This window comes from Chaetodon trifascialis, chromosome 1, assembly GCF_039877785.1.
Source record: "Chaetodon trifascialis isolate fChaTrf1 chromosome 1, fChaTrf1.hap1, whole genome shotgun sequence".
Lineage (NCBI taxonomy): Eukaryota > Metazoa > Chordata > Actinopteri > Chaetodontiformes > Chaetodontidae > Chaetodon > Chaetodon trifascialis.
In genome coordinates this window covers 21372478-21384828 of record NC_092056.1, presented here as the reverse complement: position 1 = coordinate 21384828, position 12351 = coordinate 21372478, and the positions used below count along the sequence as shown (strand labels likewise).

General features: G+C 40.6%; 1 protein-coding gene across 1 annotated transcript; it reads right to left on the bottom strand.

Annotated features, from left to right (window-relative positions):
• Window positions 1-3459: 3459 nt before the first annotated feature.
• On the bottom strand, window positions 3460-12271 carry wdr93 (WD repeat domain 93). Its single transcript, XM_070962891.1, has 16 exons — window positions 12261-12271; window positions 10795-10903; window positions 10306-10507; window positions 9604-9668; window positions 9358-9436; window positions 9186-9271; window positions 8671-8755; window positions 8360-8504; window positions 8011-8081; window positions 7706-7795; window positions 7429-7560; window positions 4769-4976; window positions 4601-4661; window positions 4333-4489; window positions 3944-4127; window positions 3460-3776 (listed from the first exon to the last, which is right to left on the bottom strand). Exons 1-16 carry the CDS (start codon window positions 12269-12271, stop codon window positions 3668-3670), a joined length of 1794 nt encoding a protein of 597 aa, XP_070818992.1. The 3' UTR covers window positions 3460-3667.
• Window positions 12272-12351: the final 80 nt, after the last annotated feature.

Here is a 12351-nt window from a genome sequence, read left to right as displayed (position 1 = left end):
TGAATTTGAATGTGTCACTTTGCCCAGCATAAAAGCAGAGCATTCAGCCACTGAAGCTGGCCCAGTCTCCAGTTTTCTCATGAATACAGGAACCTGAAACGCAGCGTTTCTGCCCTTTGTTTATCACAAAAAAGCCTTCAAACTGAAACTCCTTTGACATTTCGCTTCATATGGAGATAACGTCACAGAAAGGTCAGGGGGACAAACAGTCATGGTTATGTTTTAAAGACTGTTGCATGACAGATTTAACATTTTAATTAAATTACTCAAATTAAGTAAAATCTCTGCACCCTGTCCTAGTTTTCTGTGTCCTCTGACTGTCATGATATGTGATTATGAGTTTGTTTTTGTCATCTGTTAGTTGCTCTGTGTGTATTTCCTCTCTCCGCCTGTGTCTGTACTGGAGGTGCTGCGGGCAGACTCCACTAATTTCCCCTGCATTTAAGCAGCGTGGCGGCTTCGCCTCGCTGCCAGATTGTCTGAACCTACGTTTAAACGTAGCACGGTATTTTGAAAAACGGATTTTTTGGCCCCCTCTCCCTTTGAACCTAAATTTACACGTAATATCGTGCACACAACATCGTTTTCAAAAATGTTGTCGTTTACATGAACCCGGATAAATACGCCATCGAGCGCATCATAACTATGCTACACCTACAGGCGCGCTCACATGACGTTAAGTATTCAGTCGCATGTTGTGACGTTTCGGAACCTAAAACGCCGTTTGACCCTGTTTACACGCGACAAAATCTCATTTGTCAGTTGACTCAAAATCACTTTGGGATGATAGTACTCCACTGGCTGCATGAGATACACCTCTTGGTTTTACATTTTAACTCTCCAAATAATTACTATTAATTTTTCAGATATAAATATTAGCATTTTAGCTCAATAGCTTCTAGGTCATGTGACCAATTGACTCAAAATCAGTGTGGGATGATAGTACTCCACTGGCTGCATGAGATACACCTATTGGTTTTACATTTTAAATCTCCAAAAAATATTTTTTATTGATTTATTATTTATTATTATTATTATTTATTATTTATTTATCTGTCGAATATCCAATTTAAAATTAACTGCATTGCGGTCGTTTACCGCAAGTGTAAATTGAGGCTCAGTCCTTTGTACTCATAGCGTCCATATGATCCTCGCTTGTTTCCTGGTCGCCTGTGTGCGGATCTCGTTTTGTTCTTGGTGCGTGTTTTCTTAGTAGAGCTTCCTCAGTTGTGTTCTACCTTAGTTAGTCTGTCTTTAGAGCTTGTCTGTTTTCCTACCCGCTCGCCACCGAGTCGTAGAAATGTTTGTTTAGGGCTGAATTGGTCTTTTCTTACACTTCGGGTTTTTTGGTTGTATTTAGGAGTTATCTAGTTTGATTGTAATAAACCGTTTGTGTTTGAACGGCTCCCTTTGTTCTCGTGCTGTTTTCTGCCTTTTTTGGGTCAAAATCAAAATACTTAGACCCACTAGTCTTAACACTGACATTAAAAACATGACACATGAAACACTCAAGGGCCCCAAAGGCAACAAATCCCAGCATGCCATGACTGAGAACAGCCAGTCATAATCAGCCTGAACCCATAAGGCAGATTTAATAACAGTGGGTCTACAATTAGTCCTGTACTTTGGGTGCATTTAGTCAGAGCCTCTGAGTCAAAAAGTGGCTGCTAGCTGCTTCACAAACAGACCTTTTCCTGTGTGCTTCAACTTTGCCATGGCTTTATTTTCTTACTGAATTCTCTCATTCAGTGTTGCAATGTGTACTGACCTGGGGCCCGTTGCACAAAAGTACGATTAAGACATCCAGGGTAAGTGACTGAGCTGAGTTCAACCAATCCAAAACATGAGCGTCCAGGTTGCACAAAGACCAAGCCAGGATGAGCAGACACGGATTCAACAAGCCAGGTGAAACCTATCCTGGAATAGTATGTGCACGCGGCTTCCTCAAATAGACCCCGCCATCGATCACAGATTCATCGATTCACCATGGCAACTAGAGCGGCGTACTTTCCCCGTCGGAGGCAGAATCCTCATGGAGGCTTACGAGGAGGTGAAGGACCAAATTAAAAAGAAAGACAACACCGCCACAGATAAAACAATGAGAGAAAGCGTGGCAAACTGGCAACGCGTCACAACGAGATATTAAATAGTCCACTCAGCCGCTTCTTGTGGAAAAAAGTACGATTTTAACGGTAAAAAACAACAATAACGTATTAATAATGGATTTAATATTTATTTCTTTCGTAAGTGACCATGGTATAAGCGGAGCTTCGCGTTGGACGGTTCACGCCTCTGCGTTATCCATTCATTTCTGATAATGGACACCTCGTCGGGCATTATCCCTTACATAGTTTCCCTTTGGGATAAATAAAGTTGATCTTATCTTATCAAGTTAGATTGATTTGGCCTCTTATGTTTGTGCTGTACACAAGCTTGCAGGCAACTGCATCCATTCATTTGTCTGTTTATTTGTTGTGTACGGATTTGTCCTGCATTTATTTCAGTGTGCAGGCATGTGGGGTGTATTATATACAGACCTTTGGATGTGTATTTATTCTTGTGTTGTATAATATGCTTTGATTCTGTGCTTTCTATCTTGTAGAGTCACTGTGTGACTTCAGTTTGGAAAGAACTGATGCTTTGATTTATCCTTATTCAATAAAGGAACACCATGTTACTCTTTGATGTGTATTTATTTTTATATTGGATGTGTATTTTATATATAGCCTGTGGGAAACTGTCTATCTGATGATTGCAACACATCTAAAATCATCATTTATCTACAATGATTGAAATTAATTAAAATTGAAATTAATGATGCTTATGTTTTGTGTCAATGTTTAAATAATGACAATGGATCTAGTTGAATGTGATAACTATGTGTAGAGGTCAGTGGAATAACTATTGGTTTCCATTTGTGATGACTGCTGACTGAGATAAGGGATGAGATTAATTAGATCCTGGAACTTAGCCTGGTCTGGAGCAGGCTAGCTCCACAGAATAAATCTGCATGGTAACTTATCCCATAACATATCCCACTTTCCGTCATCCTGCTTTTGTGCAACCGGATCACGCTGAGTCAGGATAACCAACATATCCTAGTTTTGTGCAATGGGCCCCTGGAGAAAGCATTTAATAATTTACAATCATTTTGTGTTCTTTTATTGTGATCTTTTACATATTCATTAGGTATGAAACAGATGTGCTGTATGGGATGCACTGTTTACAAAGCATCTATAGCCCCATGTGCAGAACATGATGTGTGTGAGCATATACCAGGAAGGATAACAGAAATCATTCACACTAGCAAACAGCAGTGAACTAAACACCAGTTACTGGACTGAATGCGAGCCCGAAGGTTAATTATCTATTATTTATTGAAAAAATATATCTGAAATTCATATTTAGCACACATATAAACTAGTTTCAAGGCAATCTCTTCAGATGATTCAGACACTTTTATGTAAACATTTTAATTTATTTACAACATTTATTTAGAAAAACATATATACTACACTGCACTAATCTAAGCAATTTCACATGGCAAATATTACATCTGTGTGTAAATGAGCTTTATGTCACAGTCAATAGTGCAGGAGAAAGTGGTGGGAACATAAACACTATACATAGTTGTACCTCTGTGCAAACAATCATTTGTTGCTGTCCTTCAGCTGGCTGCTGCTCTGCTGTGTCTCTGCTGTAGCATCACTGCAGTTTCCTGAAGCTGCTTCCAGGTCCGTGCAATAGCTTTGTTCCTTTCATCCACAGACTGTGCTCTTTACGGGAAAACATAAGAAACACATGACAAGACATTACTTTAACATTCAAATATGTTTGCGCTCTGTTCTTTCACACAGTGGACATATAATCTGTCTCATCAAGAGAGTACATTTGGACACCACACACTGAGATTACAGTGGCATGAAGACACAAAGAAAGCAACCTTTGCTGAAGGTAGAGATCGCAGGTTTCCTCTAGAGTGACACAGCATGTTTCTTGTTGTTGTCGAGAGTCTGGAGGTGAAACAATATGTTGCTTGACAATATCAGACTCTCCAAAACGGAAGACGAAAAGCTGACTCTGGCTTCCTCCTTTAGAAGATGAACTGCAGCTGGGGTCCTGGTCACCTGATGAGACACGAAAGTCTTTAGTTTCAGTGGTTCAGTTTAATGAAAACTTATTTGTGCCGCTTTTTGCTCACGCATCAATGTTAATATGAGCTTACTGTCAGATTCTTCTAGAATGACACCAGTTATTCCCTAATCAATACTTTTTTCCTGACACTGACAAAAAAAACAAAAAAACAAATGGACATTTTGGCTTTGGGTTTACCTTTTATGAACAGAGTTTGCTGTTTGGTGTTCAGAGCATAAACAGGATTGCAGGGAGAAGCAATCAGGTGAGTTGTGGGAGGAATCAAGAAGCACACAGTGGTTTTGTTGATAGCATCTTGGAGAAACATTTTTCCATTTCTCTGCATCACAAGCGACTAGTTGAAGCAAGAAAAATAAGACAGCAGGAGCCAAAGAATTGCAAATTTTAATACTGGAAATTCTTTTTGTATTAAAAGCTTTAAACTTTTCATCAACAACTTCAGTACCAAGCTCTGCAGGAACGGCACTGATGCAGTGACAGTTGGGAGGTCCCTGCTGTGTTTCGGCCTGGAGATGAAGAACATAATGTGTGAAAATGTTTTGTCCAACACGACTGCATTTTATGTGAAAGGAAAGGTTCGATGCACACATCAAAATATGGAAATAATTAAAACCGTTCACTAAGCTGCATCGTGCAGGAAGGAGTCCCTCGTCCTGTGGTGACGGCATGGATTGCTCCACTTTTACATAACGCCAAAAGATGGACTTCTGCTGCGGTAAAAGTCTGTGACTCATCAGCAGACACAGGCCAGTAATCCACAAACTGCATCCTGAACAAGGCACCGTCTGTCCCTGACACTAAGACAACAGACAACAGAGACCCTGAAGGAAAGACAAGAAAATGAGAATTAAACAGACCATAACCTTGTTTACATTACAAAACTCTAAAAATGGCTGTTTGCTCATCAGCCTCTCTCTCTCTCTCTCTCTCTCTCTCTCTCTCTCTCTCTCTCTCGCACACACAAACACACACAGTGTTGATGCGTCTTTCAACAAACCTCATTAATGCTAATGAGTGAAATTCCTTTAAGGGAAATGTGAAATATTTTTCCCAACTAACTGAGACCAAGAGCATGATAGATTTGTGCTTTAGTGTGCTTGGCTGTGTGTGTTTAACCAGAGAATCACTCAGAAACTGTGCTGTGGCCTCTGTATCTGATATTTGTCATTTCAATCTCTGAGAATTTTCAGGATTCAGGGTTCCTTTATTTATCACCACGGGGAAATTGTTTTTGTAGCAGTGCTCCATATAAGACAGAATTATAGAATTAGAATGGAATTAGAAAAGAAAGAAAGAAAGAAAGAAAGAAAGAAAGAAAGAAAGAAAGAAAGAAAGAAAGAAAGAAAGAGGAGAAATATATATATATAAAAGCTATATAAAAAAAACAGAATATTTATACTAAGAATATATGTAAATAACAAATATACAACACAATAAAATGTACAACAATAAAACAAATATGTATACTGAGCATTGGATGTGCAAAAAATTTAAATGGGAAGTGCAAAATTGAAAATGGAAAATATATATTAGAACTATTATACTGAACTTTGGATGTACAAAATTGAATTGGATGTGCAAGAATTGAAATTGGAAAATATATATCAGAACAGGCAGTGAAAGTTCAAGGGCCATTCAGAGGGAGGAGTTGTGTAGGTTGATGGCCACAGGCAGGAATGGTTTCCTGTACCGTTCAGTCCTGAGTTTTGAGCGTGAGCATGAGAAATGTTTATTTGTGGTATGCTAAAACATTGTGTAACAGTTGTTATAGACCTAAACAGAAAACCTTGGGAGACAGATTGAAGAACAAAAGGCAAACTTCAATAACAGATTTCAAATACTGACAGTTTCACAAAGACTGATGACGAATTGGAGTTGAGAAGCTCACAGACCTCACAGTCACACAGACCTCTGCAGCAAACACAGCAGACTTTAGCAACAATGGCAGAAAGTCAGGCCCACAACTGAAAGATATTTTTTCTGTTTTTAGTGCATAGGGGGACGCTACATAGAAGTGGTGGTTTGCAATTAGTTGTGATATTGTTTACTCCTGCTCTCCAAAACCAGAGAGCAGCTGAGCCTGACCGAGCAGACTGCAAAATAAATTAACTTAACAGTTTCATACTGAATACCATTAAGACAGTCTGCAGTATGTAGCACACACTGCTTACTGTGTTTGTCTGTAATGTGCAGTCTGAATACAGCCGCTGACTAAATACACAAGAGAGGGAAGGCTAAAGAGGGACAGATGAAACCTATCTGCAATCACAAGGGGGAAAGAGACATGCAGGAAGTAAAAGAAAACATGACACATGAGGAGAAACTCTTTGGATATAAAACAGGGAATAACTAAACTAAAACCCCAAAACATCACAAAACCAGCATAAGATAAGATACGATAACATAAGATCAAGGTCAGTCAACTGACTCAGTCGTGTCAGTAACATCTGTCTAAAGTTTGCAAACATCAGATACCATCAGTCACAGGTCATAGTGAAGCTGCAGCAGTGAAGCTCCTGAGTGTACTCAACAAGAAAGTGCATGAATTCACTTACTACGTTTACATGCAGTCAATATTTGGGTTATAGTCAATATTCTGGTTTCTGAAACATTCGGAATAACCTGTAAACATGCGTGAGCAAATAGGGGTAATCAATTGGGATATCCCGATCAAAACAGCGACGCACGGACAACGTGCCGACGCACGGAGAACGTCATGACGCAATGCGCATCATTTCAAAAACAACAACAACAACAGCAGCATGGCGGATAATGAACAGCCCGGGGCCAGTAGCAGTCACCTTCATTTGCGCTTTGGTGCTGGTACTGACCCACCACCAGTACTAGACACTATTCTGTCTCACTTTCTTCATTAGTGGAAGGCGAGGATGTGAAGAAATAGGAAATGGAGCTGGAGCTGTGCCATCCATATTCATGCTACCTGCACTCAAAAGACCAAGATTCCTTACGAATAGAACATGCGCAGAACACAAATTAATGTTCCGTTCGATGGGGATATTCCGATAGGCTTATACATGACCTAATATTCAGGTTAGAAAAGGAGTAACCCAGGGGTCATATTCAGGTTTTTAAAAACCAGAATATGAGCATATTCCGGTTTTTCAAAAGGGTTACTGGTGTTTACATGGCCGTGCGCAACCGGGTTATTGCTGATATTCCGGATATGAAAGGGTTACTTGACTGCATGTAAACGTAGTGAACGACTTGTGTCTCATTTGTGTCTCATGTTAATGTTCTGTAAGGTTTGCTCACCAGACTGCCTGTCCCAGACACACACCAAACCATCATTGAGCCCAAGCGCTATGTAACGGGTGCATCTACTGACAGCAGAGCAGAGGATCTCTTTTGCATTTGGCCACAACACATCTGGCATGGGATCCACATCTGCTTCAAAAAGACAGGTCAAAACTAAAAATGTCTGCTTATTGTACTGAGAAAAGAGCACAGCAGACATGAACAACACGCAGGCATTGAAAGATGTGGCTGTGAACATCCAGAAGTTTCATCTCTGAACAAATAAATATCCTACCTGGTTTGTTCTTTGAACCCTTTCCCAGCAAATATTGAAGAAGATTACGGCTGCCACTCCACCACACGCAGACAGCAACAGGCAATCCTTCTGACAAAAAGCCAAAGATTAACAGTGACATTATTCTGAGCATAGCCCGACACTTCCTGTCTTCATGGGGGATTATTCATTAAAGATGCTGTTTTTGATCTATTATTTTTCATTTTTTAGTGGAAAGGGCTCTGAAACAGTCTGGCCTATTGTTTTGCATTATTCTTTATCACTGAATATTCACATATTCAACACTTTTTTTTATTTTTACAAACCTGACTGAGGCTTTGCTTTACGGCCGCCAGGAACCTGACCACAAGGCAGGAGAAAGTGGTGGGTGCATCGCCTGAAAAAGACTCCATGTAACTAATATGAAACAGCATCTGCTTTCACATTTAATGATTTACATGATTCACAGGATGTTACCAGGGGCACAATTTTGGTGTCAGGTATGGGGATGGAGTCGGGGGTTTGGGGTTCCTCAGCCCAACCAGAAAAACAAAATACTCAAATATTTCCTGCAAAGACTTCAAGGACCCTTACGTGCTTCAGATCATCAACAGAGCTGCCGTAGCAGCATTTAACTATGAAGTGCTGATTGTATTTGTGCTAAATATATCGCACCTCGGGCTTGCATTTGTTTTTCCCGCGTCTGTATTGGAAGCATGTTCCTCCCGCTGACAGCTGCTGGTGTCTACGTCCAGTGCCAAACAGTGTGTCAAAAAATCCGTCACCTGCAAGACTTCAAGTGGACCATCCAATGGGGCTCCTACAAAATGGCAGAAACATGGTGGGATAATGACGTGGAGATACATACAGGCACACACACCTCTGCATCTACACCATCACTTCCACTTACACACAAACACGATATGGATTTCTGTTCTTTTCCATTATTCCACACTATAGTTGGATTGCATTTTTGCTCTAGATACCTGCTGGAATTTTGGGCGGCTTAATTTTAATCACCACTGCAACTGGAGACCATTTCACATCCTCATCTCCAGATGAGTTTGGGTCCTGAGGAAAAAGAAAAAACACTTCGTAAAGGTTTTTCTCAGTGTAAGTAAAAAAATAAAGTCACTGAACGTGTAGTTCAATGATATATAGCTGTATCTGTTATCAGTTAAAATGGCATACATTCTATTTAAAATAAGGAAAATACACAAACGCCAGTGGAAAAATGCTTCCCAGCCTGTTCTTTCTGCCATATGTCCCAATTTGTGTATATCTATATCATCTTGTCATTGTTCAAAATTCAGCAGCTCCTCTCCTTTTTCTTCGTGTTCGATTTAAAACAAACGACTTCAATCAAAAAATTAAACACAAGCTAAGCTCAGTTTCAAACTCTAGGTGATAATCAAATGTCATGCTTAATGAGATGCCTAACGTGGCGTCTAATACACAATCATGTTCAAACCAGCCTAGCAATTAAATGTCAGTACCGAACCTGTTTTTGTGATCGTGCCATTTCTAACTCTGTCACCCATGCTCCTGAGGGGAAGTGATAGACCTCGAGCCAAAGAGCGCCGTTGCCTGATAGGAGGTGTGAAAAACATGAGTCCGTTAATTAAAATGAGAAAGTAAACACAGCTCAAAGAGACAGCAAAGGCCTTACTTACAGCTGATTGATGCAGCTCCATAATCTCCTCCACCAGATACTTCAAATGTTGAGCAAATGCGCCTTTCGTTGATATTTTCCTGATATTGAAAGGAATTTTTGAATCGATTGTTTATTTTTTTCCTGTTCTCAAAATGAATTACATGAATTCTAAAATGAAAATACATATGTATGACATTTTGCAAAACATTTGCAAAAAGACAAATTGACACGGCATAACCCAAGAAACAACACTGACTATACGCACCATCACGTTAATAACACTGAGGAGGTGGATGCCTTCACAGTGATACACAAAGACTCTGGCAACACCTGCAGAAGAACATGACAGCAGCTGATGCGAGGATTTTATTTTTATTTTTCTACACCTTCTGGAAAAGTGCTTTTCCTCTAATTGTCAGGTGTTACTGTCTCAGTTCTGTGCTGTAATAGTTCACGATCTCAGGATCAAGCTAGAGCATTTCAAGTGTTTCAATAAGTGTCAGTCTGTACATGATTATACATTTATGCAGGAGAGGGATGCTGAACAGGGTGGCACGGTGGCCCAGCAGGTAGTGCGCACGCCTCACAGCAAGGAGGGTGCCGGTTCGATCCCCGGGTCGGGGTCGGTAGGGCCCTTCTGTGTGAAGTGTGCATGTTCTTCCCGTGCATGCGTGGGTTCTCTCCGGGTACTCCGGCTTCCTCCCACAGACCAAAAACATGCTCATTAGGTTAACTGGTGACTCTAAAATTGCCCCTAGGTGTGAGTGTGAGCGTGAATGGTTGTCTGTGTACATGTTGCCCTGCGATCGGCTGGCGACTGGTCCAGGGTGTACTCCGCCTCTCACCCGTTGACAGCTGGGATAGGCTCCAGCCCCCCCGCAACCCCAAAAATGGATGGATGGGATGGGATGATAAATAAAGCAGGAAGTGAGGAGAAGCAGTGGCTGATTGGAGGAATACTACCCACCCATATCATCAACGGTGCCAAGCAAATAGGCTGTCTCAGCCATCCTCGTCATTTGAATAGATGCAATTTCTACTCGGTCTTGCAGCCACTCTGCTACACAGACCAGAGAAGACGCACACCACACAGCCAAGCCCTGGGAGTGACCCAGACCGAGGTACCTGCCGTCTTCTGAGCACGCCAGGCAGTTGGTGCTCTGTGGAAGCTGACGGAAAAGTCACAGCAGCCAAAAATGAATAGTCACATTTCCTTTAGAAAGCACTGGCCTTTTTATTCAAAGATTTGGACAGTTTATTTCTGTTAGTAGAATAAAAAGAAAGGGGTTTGTGAGGCTGTTGAGCCTTTAGGAGATATTTGATGTTGGGCTACACAAATAATCTTGACTTGACATCATTGAAAATAATATAGTTTAGGAAGGGTTTGATGTATAACATCTCTGTCCTGAACCCATTTCCAGAAATAACCCAGTAAGTTTAAACCCCTCATCCATACCTGTGTCGCACCTGACAGTTCCACAGTAGGTGTTTTCTGTCTGGATGTCTCTGTTTTGCAAGATGCTTCCATGTTTGAGTCTGGGGTACCTTTTCTGTTGATGAACCTCCTATGACCAAAATGACGTTCATTTTATATATTCATAAAGTCACACAAAATAGAAACACTCTAAACACTAAAATTCACCATTACCATGAATATAGCTAACGTTATAGCATAGAAAATCAGGATGAACACAGGCAACACAGCCACAGCGATGAATCCATGTTGGTGCTTGACTGTTACTATGTGGGTCTGGCTGACAGTGAGGGATGCGGCAGCTGTTGTTGGATTCACTGCTACACCACAAGCTGACACACAACTGAGGTCACACACAAGATGAAATAAAACTAACCAGTGATGTATGCTTGCTAACTTTTAGCGTTAGCTTTTAGTTTATGGGGGAAAAAGAAAAGCCAAAACAAGGTAGCTATTGCTAATGCTAGCTACGACATCCACGGTGAACGGAAGTGGACTCATAGTGACCTTTATTTAGCTGTTAAAAGAAAAAAAAACCCATTTCGAAATGTCATATTCCCACAGAAACACTTCACACGAGTGAACAGTGGTCTTACCTTTATGTGGACTGAGTTTATGATGGTCACCGACAGCCTCACACGGTGCTGATGTTTAATGGTCGTCATGACAACAGCGCCTCTAGGGATCTGTGGAGCACGCGGGCAAGTCTTTCACAGGTTTTAAAACAGGTACACATGACAAAGACTCCACTCAGCACAATCAATTCTTCATTTCACCATTGTTCTTCAGTGTAGTGTGTTCAATGCTCGCATGATCGACTCCATGCGCCGTATATTCGTCACGGTTAGGAAGCTGCACGCATTAACGACTTTCGATATCTGATGCTTAGATGATCATCGTGCAAGATCAATATGCACAATTTGAGGCACAAGCTGCATTTGTTTGATACACGCACGTTGACTGCCTTTGGTATTAGCCAAAAGCCCTGAAAAAGCCCTAAAGCCCTTTTAGCGGATTATCTTCCAGACAGCACAGGACACAGGATTACTGCTTTCTGATAGGTCATAAATAGTCCCTTTATAATGGGTTTATCAGTTATTAGGAATGGATTTTAGTGATGTCAATTAAACATTTACAGATTCTGAATAGAGCTCTTAAGTTATTACCAAGAACAACCTCTGGGTTGCCAGATTGTGAAGAAAAGTTAAAATGTGTTAAAATGATTACAATTTAACAATTTGTTAACACAAAGTTTTTAGTCAGTTTTTCCCAGAGGTATTCCATTAATTTGGGAGCTAAAACAAACAAACAAACAAACAAACAAACAAACAAACAAACAAACCAAAACCTTTAAACAATCTTCCAGAGGACCTTTCACAACCAGGCAACCCAGACGTTGTTCTTGTGAATGACTTAATGGATCTATAAGTTGTTTTCCATTTACAGACCCTTTATACATGTTGTATGTATTTTGGGGTCACATACTCTGATGAGCACTTTTCATTCATTTAACAAAATAACCAAGAGGCCCACTAATGC

Excerpts from the sequence above, each read along its gene's own strand:
- wdr93 (XM_070962891.1), bottom strand. Across the intron at positions 9,669-10,305 it reads TGGCACCGTTGATGATATGG|GTGTTGCCAGAGTCTTTGTG; the intron begins GTGGGTAGTATT and ends GTTCTTCTGCAG. Across the intron at positions 4,128-4,332 it reads GCAAACTCTGTTCATAAAAG|GTGACCAGGACCCCAGCTGC; the intron begins GTAAACCCAAAG and ends GTGTCTCATCAG.